The following is a 13,706-nucleotide window of genomic DNA, read 5'->3' on the forward strand; positions in this document are numbered from 1 at the left end:
TATTGTTATATATTAATTTTTATGAAATTATGTTATTATTAAAAATAATTTTTTTGAAAAATTAATAATTAAAATAGTTTTAAATTTAATATTTTATAATAATAAAAAATAAAAAATATTTAAACTAAATCATTTTAAATTTTAATTGAATTTTAAATGGTAAAAGAAAAGAAAAAGTGTAAGATGTCTTGTAACGTAGCCTTGAGACACACTCGCTGCCTATTTTATTTATTTATTTATTTATTCTATTCTGCAATTTCTGCTCAAAGTCAGTGTATGGTAGCATCTACAGTGACCATGGCAATCCCCAACCACCATCAGTCGCACACTCCTCTCCGTTCCTTCACCTCAAAGATCCTTCTCCTCCTCACTCTCCTCCCTGTGTCTTTGGCTGCCATAGCATTCATTCTTCAATGGCGCGGTGGCATCAGCGATCCTGTGACCCTTTTGTCCCCTCCTGGGTCCCACCACTCCTTCCCTGGGATGGACCCTTCGCCCCTTTCTCCTCTCCAACATTCGCATTCTGACTGTGTCAATCTTGGACGCACCTCTTCCCCTTCCTTCCCTTACTACCACAATTGGAAGCTTGACTTTGCTGCTTCTCTCAGGCCAAAGGTTTCTTGTTTGGTTCCGTTTTTCACTTGGGTTGATTGGTTTCATATTTGTTGTTTTTGTTTGTTTGGGAATTTGATTGGTATTGTAGGGTGTGCAATTTCTGGTGTGTGAGGTCATGTGATCTGTGTGTTTTATGAGTCTTTCTTTAACGGGAACGGTTTGGGAGTTGTATAGGTTATTAATTAATTACATGATGGTTGTTTCTAAGGATATGTCTCTGTTAACGTTCTTATTTTCAAGCAATTTTACTAGTAGAAGTCGTTTATATCCTTACAAATCTAATAGGAGTGTTCATTTGGGTTAATCCATGCTGATGGGTTTATATACATTTCAACAAATGTTATTCATGTGATCTGTGTTATAGTGCTTTTCTATGATCTGTGCTTAATGGGTTGTTTGTTAATCGATTAATGAAGAGAACTTTTGTTACTTGCAATTTTTTGTGTGAAATATTAATATTTTTTATGAAAATATTATTGATGGTTAGTGTTCTTATCCTTGAGCTATATTATCAACAACAAAAAGCTATTTTTGCCTTCACTTTTAGTATGAGACCTTGATTTACTTTATCTCTAGTTCTCTATAGATTTTATGGAAGTATCACTATTAATTTAAATCCACATTTTCTTGAAGTACAGATCTGTGTTACAACTAGTACATCAGGGGGGCTTGAGCAGATTCTACCTTGGATGTTTTATCATAAAGTCATTGGTGTGACAAATTTTTTACTGTTTGTGGAGGGAAAGGCTGCTTCTCCTGAAGTATCAAATGTCCTGGAATCTATTCCTGTACGTAGACAAACATTGTATCCATCTCTGGAATCAGGATTCAACTCTTTTGACCCATTTTGCTTTCTTTTCCCTAATAATACTTTTTTAATTTGGCTTTGTTATTTAACTAGGGTGTAAAGGTTATATATAGAACAAGACAGCTGGAAGAACAGCAGGCTAAGAGGTTTAATCAATTTTACCATTGTCTTATTGACTCTCCTCCTTTGAACTCATTTTTCATTTTATAATGGTAAAAGAATAGTGTTTTTGGGAATTTCTCAATTTGCATATAGATATGCAGGATGCATTTCACTATTATAGTATGATGTTTCAGAATGTCCATAATGACTCTTGTAAATATTCAAGTTCATTCTTCTAATTGTTTTTGCTCATTACTATAAATTCTTTATTTCTTTTCCTTGCTCATGTTATATACTTTATATATTCTTGCACAATATTAAAGTTCTCTTGTCTTCAGGATACTTGTTATTGTAATTCTTAACTTTCTAAGAGATTGTTTTTGCAACTTTTTCGTTATGCTAATTATTTATTTTTTTGGTTGCATCAGCCGTATTTGGAATGAGACATGGCTGGCAGGTTTCTTTTATAAACCATGCAATTATGAACTTTTTGTGAAGCAATCCCTCAATATGGAGATGGCTATTGTTATGGCAAGGGTATGGAAAACTGTTGTGTTGCACTAATCCTTAAGATTTGGTGTGTAATTTAATTCATCAACACAATGTTCTGCTTGTTGAAATGATAGGATGCTGGTATGGATTGGATTCTTCATCTCGATACAGACGAATTAATACACCCAGCTGGTGCTTCGGAGTACTCTTTAAGGCAGTTGCTCCTTGATGTTCCAGGACACGTTGATATGGTCATATTTCCTAACTATGTGAGTAGAATCAGATAATTCTTCTGAATTGCATGGCATTCATGTATATAACTAGAATGGATTTTGCTATATGTTAGCTTCAATTTTATAACTAGGCTGCTGTCTTTGTTGTTTGTTAGGAGAGCAGTGTTGAGCGAGATGATGTCAAAGAACCTTTTAGTGAGGTAAGCGCTGAATACACAGTCATTCAAGTGTGTCTAACTTATTACAGAGAACCTGAAATAAACAATATGTCATTAATATAATTATATTTGGATCGTTAGTCTACAAATGTAAATCCCTTTACAATGCTATTTCTTTTCTTTAATTAACTATGCAAATTTTTTTATTTTCGACAACTAAACATATGAGTTCATTAATAGAAAGCAATGGATTCTCTATATCAATAATTGTGACCTACTATGTCGATACACAGTTGACATTCACATTGTACTGACAAAGCTGGTTTTACTGAATTTTTTGTGGCTGTATCTGAGTTTGTAGAATAGCTATGAATTATGACCTACTATGTCGATACACAGTTGACATTCACATTGTACTGACAAAGCTGGTTTTACTGAATTTTTTGTGGGTGTATCTGAGTTTGTAGAATAACTATGAATTATGACAGTAAAATTCAAAATATCTATTATCTATATGGCATTAATTTTATGATTCAGTTGAGGTACAAGCTTTTGAGTTCAAAGTTTGTTATTATCTAAACTGGTCCATCAGGTCACTGTACTTACTTTAGAGGGAGCAAATGTGCATGAAGGATGAGATGTTGTTATGGTAAACTGATAGAAATGGTGTGTCTTATTGAGAAGAATTAGGGATCCCAATCATTAGGATAGAGCACTGCAATCCTCTGAGGGACAGCTCCTCCCAAGCCAAAGGCCCTAAATTCTCTCACAATTGACATGATCGAGACTCCTTCTCAATCTGTTCTACTTGTTTATAGGCAGCATGCTAATGTGGGTTACCTAACAATGCTTATTTTAGCTACTAATGTGGATTACCTAACAATATTCCCCTCCTAAACACTCACCTTGTCCTCAAGGTGAATAGCTATATTAGCTGCAAAACAAAATTCCAGTGGCGTTCCTTTTGTTTGAAGGATGATGATAAGCCAACACCACCCTGCTGCCCAAACCTAGCTTCCGTTCCTCCTGGGTTAAACAAAGACATGTGAATACCCTTGTGCTCCCTTAGTGTTCTGCTGTCTGTAATTATACTGAGATCCCATGGCTCTCTTGTGAATTGCACTGCTACACATGGTTGCAGTGGATGAATATAAAGATCCTCCACTTTGTTTTGCTTTTGTTTAGTGGGTTGATCATACTGCCCAAACCCAAAACCTTCTCTGTTGGTGTTGGTTCAGTCCTTAACTCTCCCTTCATACCAAACATAGGGCCTCCCTCAATCTTTGCCTCCACTTTGCAACCCAAAGAAACGCCCATTTCACTGTCATTTTTGCCACTGAGTCTTGATCTCAAAAACATCATTCTTGTTTCTGTTTTCTACTACTTTGTCCAAAATGTTGTTGGGTTGCTTTTTTGTTGGATTTTGATAGGAACTCAAGAAAGAACAAAGAAAGAATTTCTTTATTGAAGAAGAATTTTTGTAACTCTCAATGGTGTCTCAGAGCTAGGCTCCTCAGAAAAGAACTCTGCCAAAAATTAATAATCAACAAAACTACCCCGTCTCCCTTCTCCTAACAACTATTTATATCACATATTACAATCATCCAGTTCATCTAACCAACATAGCCTAAAGTAGGCGCCAACTCTAACAAACTAACAACTGATCGTATACTCCAATAGGACCCTTATTCTTCCTCCTTCTATAGTAAACCACCTGTTGAGACACTTGGTGCTGGCCGTTGTAATACACAATGACTTTCTCCAAGTCCATTTCTACTCCTTTCTTGGATATAATGTGACCAAGATACTCAATTTGTTTCTTTGCCAAAACTGCATTTCTTCAGATTAACCAAAAACTGATTTGCTTTTAGTAACTCCAACATTTGTGATAAATGAAACAGGTGCTGAGACCAGTCCACACTATAGATGAGTATATCATCAAAGGAAACCAACACAAACTGATGAAGAAGTGGTTTAAAAACATGGTTCATGGTAGATTGAAAAGTGGCTGGTGCGTTCATCAACCCAAAAGACATAACGATCCCTCATGCATTCTAAAAGTAGTCTTCTCAATGTCCTCCTCCTTGACCCAGATTTGGTGGTAACTTGACTGCAAATCCAGCTTAGAAAAATAGGTCATATAATGCACAATGGTGAAAAGGGTGAAACTTCTCCCCATATCTCAAACAAAGTCCTTTAGCCTTCAATCAAGCAGTTCTTGGTTTGCAAATGTCAAAAATCCCTGTCTCTGCCCATACTTTCATAAGTTTTTTGGTGTTTGGAGCTGAAGATCCCACCAAAGAAAATGAACCCTTGCTGGCTGTTGACGATGCTCCACCACCATCAATAGTAGCTTTCGAACGCGATGTGTTCTGTTGAAAACCATTCTCCTTCTGCAAAACTTTCACCCTAAATCCTCTCATCGCCCCTGAAGTGTTCTAATTGTGATCTCAACCTACACAAGTCTTAGCAATCCCTGTCAGCTCTGTTTCAACATAGTGCGCCGACCACATGGGCTTGAAATGGTCTCTAGGGTGATGTGTTTGTATCCTTAACTTAATTTTGTCTTTCAATCCTTTCATGAAAAAACACAAGAAATGATTCTCAAGCAAACATCCTACATGAGAAGTCAAAAATTTGAATTCTATGATGAACTCTTCCATAACCTGCTTGTTTCAGATGGCAAGTTTTTCAATGAGATCCTCCAATCACGTGTCTCCATAGGGATGTGCTAAAGCTTTCTTGAAAGAATTCCAAGGTGATTCCTCTTAATCGAACCAAGATTGGAACCAATGAATGGTTCTTTCCTCCATACTAAGCCTTGCAAGCTTCAACCTGACCTCTGCCAAAGTTTCCTAGACATGAAAATGAATTTCCCCCTCTTGATCCATCCCATGGGATCAGCACCAAATGTCGGCAACTCCACCTTTTTAGTGGCCAATCAAAACTCATCTAGCATTGCGTTTCCAAAACAAAACAAGCATTCCATTCCATCACTCAGATTAGGGATTTGATCTGTCAATTTCCCCAATTGAGCAAGAATGAATTTAATGTACCCTCCATCATCTTCATACGAGCTTCCATTGAACCCATACGGTTCTCAAGGACATTAACCTGTTGATTCACATCCATCTTGCGTGGCATTAATTGGTTCCTCCTCACAAAAAAACTCTTCAATTGCTCTCCTCTTTTGTATCTGGCAAGTTGGACCAATGATAGGAACTCAAAATAGAACAAAGAAAGAATTACCTTATTGAAGAATTTTTGTACACTCTTAGTGGTGTCCTTGAGCTAGGCTCCTCGGAGAAGAACTCTGCCAAAAATTAACAATCAACAGAACTCCCCCCTCTCCCTTCTTACAACTATTTATGTCACACATTATAATCATCCAGCTCATCTAACCAACATAGCCTAAAATAGTTGCCAACTCTAACAAACTAAACAACTGATCCTATACTCTAATAGGACTCTTATTCTTCCTCTTTCTATAGTAAACCACCCACTGGACACTTGGACCTGAAACTAAGGGATCCATGACACTTTGGACCCAATCAGATTTCTCCCTACCTTTGGTATCTTTTATTTTTCAAGTATTGCAGCAGCTTCAAAGTGCTGTTCCACATTAATCAGCCATCAATGACTGCTCGTCCCAAACCAAAGTCCTTAAATTCTCACACAATTGACAAGATCTCTTCTTCCTCAATCCCTTCTACTTATTTATAGGCAGCATGGCTAATTAATTAAGTCAAGCTAACTAACATATTAAAACTATTCAGATGTCCCACATTGGTAGGGTCAGAATACTCCTTATAAGGGCTAATGCGGTCCTCTTCCTATGAGCTAGTTTTTGGAAGTGAGTTAGACCCAAATTTCTTAACATAGTATCGGAGCTTATTTAGTCCTATTGGGTCACCCACAAATGTCCCGTTCTGCAAATTTCATGCACTAAATGTCTAATCTTGGGTGTAAGGAGGGTGTGTTAAGATATCCCACATTGGCTAGGAATAAAGTCAAAATACTTCTTGTAAGGGCTTGTATAGTTCTTCTCCTATGAGCTAGTTTTTACGAGTTAGACTCAAGTTTCTTAACAATAACTAACTATTAATGAGTAATTAGGATGTTGTAACTACTAATGTGGGTTACATAACATAAACATTTATTTCTAGGTTGAGCATCATATAGGAGCTTTCTTAGCTGACTTAGGTGGGTAGGATAGGATAGAAAGTTTGTTAGGATTCAATTGTAAGGTACAAGACTTGAGTCCCACATTGGAAGTACAGGATTCAATAATATGGTTTGGTTCTCCCAAGGATCTTATCAGAATTGTTTTGAAGTGTTTTAATCGTTGAAAATGTTAACAGGAAAGGCATTGATGCATGAAGTTAAAAGTTAAGAGTTGGTGGTGCATTAGGCATGTAAACATATTGGAAAATTTTAACTAAATAAAACTGCCTAACTCAACATTTTTTGCTCTGAATCAATACCGGACAAGTGATCAGCACATTTCTGACATCTGAGGCAATAAACTTGAGTTCTGTTATCTAGTTCTGTGGGCCCCCAAGACTCCAAAGCAAAGTTTGCTTTAGTAATGATGCAGTTATATACTACAAAATATCGTGGGGTTTTGTATGCATCTGTAAGCAGTGGCAGTGTTTTATGTACTAGAATTAGCATTTCAAACACCTCTATTCAATGGTTGCCTCAGTCAAACAAGGTTTGTATTTTAGGGTCAAAAGTCTTGTGGGATATTTGATTATGATTCTAATGCTCATTGAATGAGGGTGTATACTTTTAGCAGTCTCAGCTCAAAAAAATTAAAAAATTAAAATAAAATCTCTAGTAGTCAACACTGGATACAATGACACTTTTGCTACTTTCCTACTTTGATTATGCACCACTATTATAAGATTGGTTTTAAACCAAATCTTCTAACATGAAAATAATTCTGAATTATAAATTTGTAACCTCTTCACCCTGATCTGTCAAAGCAGGTGTCAATGTTTAAGAAGAATTATGACCATCTTCCAAAGGATACATACTTTGGCATGTATAAAGATTCTGTACGTGGTAACCCAAACTATTTTTTGACTTATGGAAATGGCAAATCAGCCGCCCGGATACAAGATCATCTTCGGCCTAATGGTGCACACAGATGGCATAATTATATGAAAACCCCAAAGTATAATCCTTTAACTCTTAAGATGTGTCTCCCTTGATTTTTTGTTATTTCCCTGATAGTTTTCCTGAATTATGATAGTGAAATCAAATTGGAAGAAGCTGCCGTTTTACATTACACTTATGCTAAATTCTCAGACTTAACTTCAAGACGTGATCGTTGTGGTTGCAAACCTACGAAAGAAGATGTGAAAAGATGCTTCATGTTGGAATTTGACAGATCTGTAAGTATTTTGGATTTTTTTAATTATTCTTTCACCTTTGTCTTATTCAGTTTCCTATTTTGATTGCATATCAGAAAACAGGATTTCTTATATTGGTATGTGGGGGTGCAAATGAGTTGAGCTAGACTAGTGAGGAAAAGAGATTGCTCAAGCTTGCATCATTTATTTAAATGAGTCATATTTAAAACTTGAGCTTGACTTGTTTAAAAATATGCTTGGATTTGGCTCATTTAGTTAGTGTATGGTTTGATTATCTTTTTTACTATCAAAATTCCCTGTGAAAAAATGTTTTTTAATCAATTTAATATTTAGCAGACACCTTTATGCTAAATATAGAAATAAAATATAATTTTATATTCATAAAGATGACATTAGATTAAAAATGCAATCGTTATTGATAGAGATAATAGATATTTTTAAGAAAATTTATGGTTGACCATTTAAAATATGACTCTTGATGATCAAAATAAGGTAAATAATTAATATCAAGTCTGCAAAACTTGAGCTTTGTGTGTAAGACCGTCTATTCTGCAGACTTGTTTGGGGACCCAATTAGTGTAAACTCAGTCGCAATTGAGTGTATACACTAAATGGGGAAAGTAATTGTCTAAGTAGATTGGTTGTATAGGTAGTTTGAATGATTATTGGTTGATAAAAATTGGTTTGAGGCAATTCTGACCTTGTTGGGGATTGTTTGGTCATGATCCTAATATCTGTTAGCATTCGTTGAATTTATTTAATTGATGAGAATTTTCTAAAGATAAAAAATGACTTTCTAAAATTTACAAGAGGAAATTAAATGTTTGAAATTTATTTTGTCAATTCTGTAAATTAATGTGACGCAAGATTAAAATTCCTGGGGAAAACTTGTCTCAGGGTTGGGAATGAAACAAGAATCAAAATTGGGATGACCGATGTGAGAAATTATTTTGTTACCATTATTCTCTTGTGAATTATGTAATTACATACTTTTCCCAAAACTTAATGCTTAGATTATAAATTCTTAGTAGTGAATCATTATGAAAAGGATTATGTTGCTTACATTTTCTTAAAGAAAAATTATAGGGTTGTAATATTTATATATATATATATATATATATATATATCTACACTTTTCAAACAATATTAGGTATAAACATACACTTACCTTTACAAAAATTTATAGGTTTCTACACTACTTTGACTCTAATACCTTAGTAAAATTTTTATGAAGTATAGAAAACATTTTTCCTATGCAAATAAGTGTTTAAAGCACATTTTCCAACGAGTCCGCAACACTTCTTTATAAATTTCACTATTTCAACCCATTAAATGAATGGTTGATGGATATTCTTACTACCTTCGGTAAAGTCTAGGTTCTACACTTGAAATATTCATTTTCTTTGGAGGTTTCTTATATTTTTTGTGCCACTTTTACCCCAAAAATCATTATTTCTTCATAATATCATTATTTCCATGTACCACTATATTTTCCCCACACTTTCAAGTGTAGTTTGCGTCATGTTCAACAAAACATATTTAAAACAACCGTCCAACATCACAAATGACTCTAGTATAGGTGGTGACCCCTCTTGAAACATGTAAAATCATTAAAACATTCAAAACAACAAGATCCTAATTCTTCTTAACAAAACAGTCAGATACACTAAAAGAGAAGGGGAGAAAACATCCATAAAATAGCTCCAGCATCACATATATTCATATTTAACAGCCACCCATAAGGAGCCCCAAGGTAGGAACCCCATTTCATACAAGGAAAGTCATCCAATCATAAAAACAAAACTTCCCCTTGTACCATGTTTCTAGATGCACAAAAGTGGAAGGGAAAAAGGAGAACTTGATGGATGGATGTTCCCTCAAAGTGGCATCCAAGGTCCAGCTCCAAGAGTCCTCTTGGTGCTCCAGCAAAAGTTCTTCAAGAAAAGTGTGATTATGGAGTTTTTCAAGTGTTTTCTCACCATGACTTCCTCTAACCAAAAATGGGTTAGAGAAAGAAGAGAGATAGGAGAAGGAGATGAAGTGGAGTGAACAAAGTAGTGGTAAGTCATGGTTTTGGCAAGAGAGGAAGGCTAAAACTTTTTTGTAAAGTTGAAATGCATGAGAGGGTGTTCCAGGGCCATTGAAGAGAAGAAAACTTTTTCACCTTTCCACTTTTGGAGGAGTGTGGACAAGGCAACAAGGGTGAGAAAAGCTAAAATTCAAATTCCAAAGTGCATTTTGGAAAGTTCCATATAAAGACAAGGTGGGAGAGGGAGGGAGATAAGTGTTTTCTGTACTTGTGTTGAAAATGGCAAAGATTCAAGAGCTAGAATTAATCATTGTAATTTAAATCAATGGTTAGGGTTAGCCTATGAAGCCTAGATACTTAGTACAATACGGATAGGTACAATACGGATTCGGGGATATGGAAAAAATTTGAAATTAAAGATACAATACGGCTTTGATACGTTAACATGATTTTAAAGAAATAACATACTTTATACATATGCAAAATATTTATAGAGAGATATAATAATTCATTTATATTAATGTGTTATATTTGGATATCAATGGTCACATTTTACAAAAAAAATACATGTGATCATATCTTTCCTTTGTCTAAATAAATAAGTCAAAATATTTCTTCTACTATAAACACATAAAAAAATTACATACTTTACCCCCTATTCAAGTTAGAATTCCACAAAAGAATTTGTATCCAAAAGAAATATAGAACTATCACTAAAAGAAGGTCCTGTCTTTATACTATTTAATTCTATCTAAGCCACATTGGATGATTATAAGCCATATCAGGTCAGAAATTAATTTTTAAAAATAAATTAAATTATAGATGTTTTTGAAATAAGTATCTGGAAGTATTGGACACGTATGGTATCGTATATGTGTCCAACACAGATACGTTGACTGTTTTGAAGTATATGGGCTTCATATGAGTTAGCTAGGTGGGAAAAGTTAGCTTTTAGGAAGTTGTGAAAATCAAGGGCTAAGATTGTGTCCTTGAAAGCAAGATCAATGGTCTATATTCAAGGTGGAACCTTGGAACAAATGAAAAGATGGTTGTCATAAAAAGTGACTTATTGTCATTTCATGACAACAGGTTACAACGGTCATCCCTCTCTCTTTCCTAGCCCTTAGACAAGCTTTTCTGCAATATAATATTATTAAATATCTTTGGGGCTCGTTCATAGATAAAATTTTCCCTGAGAATTTTATCTAACAATATAATCTTGTGTCTCATTAATTTACAAAAGTGCAAAATAAATTCCGGAAATTTAATTTTCTCTTGAAAATAATTTTAGAAAGTCATTTTTGATCTTTGGAAAATTTCTCATAAGTTAAATAAATGAATGGACACTGACAAACTTTAGGACTTTACATGGCAGATACCAGGACCATCATCAAATAGTCTCAAATAATGTTATTCAAACAATAATCATTCAAACTACTTATACAACCAGTGTAATCAAACTATTACTTTCCTTGTTTAGTGTATACACTTAGTTGCTACTGAGTTTACACTGATCGAGTCCCACATATAAGTCTGTAGAATAGAGGGTATTACATTGTGCATTTAAATAATTGAGCTCAACTTAAAGCTTGAACTTGTTTATTTAACAATTCAAACAAGCTTGATTGAGTGTTTAATGAGCTGAATTCAAATAATATATGGATAGCTCGTTGAACTCAGATAATGGTTGGTTGATGCCTTGTGATTTGGTGGTTATGGGTTCTAGTTGTAGAATTAGCCTTCCAGCTCATGGGATAAGGCTGCCTACAGCTGATCCTCATTTAGATCTGACAATGATGGCAGCCTCATGCACTGAACTACCCTTTTTCTATTCCCTGGTGTGAGAATGTTAATTGACATAAGCACTCATTCATATTAAGTACACTATACCTTATCAATTTCAGGCATTTATTATTGCTTCAACTGCAACTGAAGATGAAATGCTGAAGTGGTATGTCGGCTTCAATTCTTTGTATATATTTATGGTCTGTCTCCCATGTTTTAACCACTATGGAAAAAATTGTCTTTGCTTTTTGTTTCAGGTATAACGAGCATGTTGTATGGGGTGATAAAGACGTGAAGTTGAAACTTTTGAGGAAGGGAATATTGACTCGCATCTATACTCCCATGGTAATGATAAGAAATATAGGGATAGTGTTAGGGAAGAGAAAGAAGATCAATAGTTGGAAACTGAATATTATTGATAGGATGTAATGTGATACAATATCCTAACCTAATAACCCTATTTATTCTAAAGTCAAAAGCTAATGATATTAGACAAGTTCAAGCCTGCCAATAATAAAACTAACAACCCTAATATTTTAATAGCATGAATTGTTATGCATTCAAAAAGTGAATCATATATAAGGAAAGGAAATAATATGAAAATTGTATGGGAAGAAAGAAGATACCCACAATGCATGAAGAGAAAGTTGGCCAGAAGTTGTCGCAATGGATTGCGTTGGGGCAGAATATTTGGACAGATTGAATTCTACTGTCTTTAGTGTCATTGCCAAACATACTAAAATGTGTCACTTTTGATGGAGAAATGACTTGTTTCAAGATCTAGTGAGAAATTTTACTTTCTAGATGATATAAATGATTATTTCTACTGCTTTATGTATCATTTTATGAGAAATGCTAGCAATATACTCTTTGAACATGCTTTCAATACACTTTGTAATTGGTTCATTTTTTAAAAGGTCAAAGTACTTGTCGTAAATTGATCACCTTTAAAATGTAGCTTTCACATTTTAAAAGATGAACCAATCATATAGTGTGTTCAAATGAGTGTTGTTGACATTCCTCTTATTTATTCTTTTGCATGTAATTTGTTTTTTTGGCCTCAAAACTATTTCCTTTTATGTACTGGTTTTTAGGTCATAATACAGAGTTTAAGAGAATCTGGAGTCTTCAGTTCTGTCATTGCATCTGCCCCAACACTTTCCAAAGAAAATTTTTTGCTGTCAATTGATAGTAGTAACTCATCAAGAGCTGTTGCCTCTGTATACCTCCCTTCTAGAAAGGCCGGAAGAGCCAAGGAATCTAAAGCAACTGCAAGGAAGGTTTTGGACATTGAATCTGCGGCATTTCATGAAGTGGCTGTACCACCACTTTCTCCCCCAGTAGTAGATGATAATGAACTCATTTTACACTCTTGATCATTCTCAGGGTCATCCTCCAATCAAGTGTCTCTGTTGTCCTGTGATATGCATTATTGGAAGAATCTACAGGTGAAGAAAGAACAATTTGGCTTCTCTCCCTGCATGTCTGAGCTTTGAATATAGTTTGGTGATTGATTGCTGTCCAAATGCCAGATATTATTCGTGGTCAGTGGCTTGATTTGGAGGTGGATGGTCCCAGATTTTTCCCATTTGAATATCTTGTTTTGACCATTTTTTTTGTATAGATAACCTAAGTGCCACTAGTGTGAGTTCTTTTTAATGCCTTTTCCACGTTCAGGTACTAAAATTGTGAGTAGGATAGTAGTATGTTATTTCACCTGTGCCAATTATTCTTTCTATCATACTTATACATTTTGTGCTACACAATGATTGCTAAGCTTGGGGTTCTCAGCTATAACGATGAGATTCTATTGATGAATATTTATCGACTTAGCTTGACTTGGTGAATATTTGTCTTCCTGAAGATTGAATTTTAAGGTTTAATTCTTCGTCATACTTACACAAGGACAATACTTGGTTATTAGTTCAAAATTGTAAAGTGAATAACTTGCATAAAACGAAAGCAAATTTTGAAAATAGTAAAACTTGGCAAGGAATTGTTAAACTTTATCATAAGGTTTCATATAGTGTCAGGAAGTTAAATTAGTTTTGTCTAATTATATAGGTAGCATTCTCCTTAATCATTCTATAAAGTAGTTCAAAGGGA

The 13,706-nt window shown here is 34.6% G+C and overlaps 1 protein-coding gene across 1 annotated transcript; it reads left to right on the plus strand.

The window, feature by feature from the left end:
• The first annotated feature begins 214 nt into the window (after positions 1-214).
• On the plus strand, positions 215-13,479 carry LOC113854551 (glycosyltransferase-like KOBITO 1). Its single transcript, XM_027485594.1, has 11 exons — positions 215-615; positions 1,254-1,403; positions 1,517-1,569; positions 1,954-2,062; positions 2,152-2,286; positions 2,406-2,450; positions 7,400-7,587; positions 7,666-7,807; positions 11,720-11,766; positions 11,858-11,945; positions 12,695-13,479. Exons 1-11 carry the CDS (start codon positions 277-279, stop codon positions 12,974-12,976), a joined length of 1,578 nt encoding a protein of 525 aa, XP_027341395.1. The 5' UTR covers positions 215-276; the 3' UTR covers positions 12,977-13,479.
• The last annotated feature ends 227 nt before the right edge of the window (positions 13,480-13,706 follow it).

This window comes from Abrus precatorius, unplaced genomic scaffold, assembly GCF_003935025.1.
Source record: "Abrus precatorius isolate BTA unplaced genomic scaffold, Abrus_2018 Scaffold11, whole genome shotgun sequence".
Classification (NCBI taxonomy): Eukaryota; Viridiplantae; Streptophyta; class Magnoliopsida; order Fabales; family Fabaceae; genus Abrus; species Abrus precatorius.

What these genes read in the sequence shown, in the direction of transcription:
- LOC113854551 (XM_027485594.1), top strand. Translation starts at nt 277, where the DNA reads ATGGTAGCATCTACAGTGACCATGGCAATCCCCAACCACCATCAGTCG. An exon ending in ATGTCCTGGAATCTATTCCT is followed by an intron (nt 1,404 to 1,516) that starts GTACGTAGACAA and finishes TTATTTAACTAG; the next exon opens with GGTGTAAAGGTTATATATAG. An exon ending in TGGTCATATTTCCTAACTAT is followed by an intron (nt 2,287 to 2,405) that starts GTGAGTAGAATC and finishes GTTGTTTGTTAG; the next exon opens with GAGAGCAGTGTTGAGCGAGA.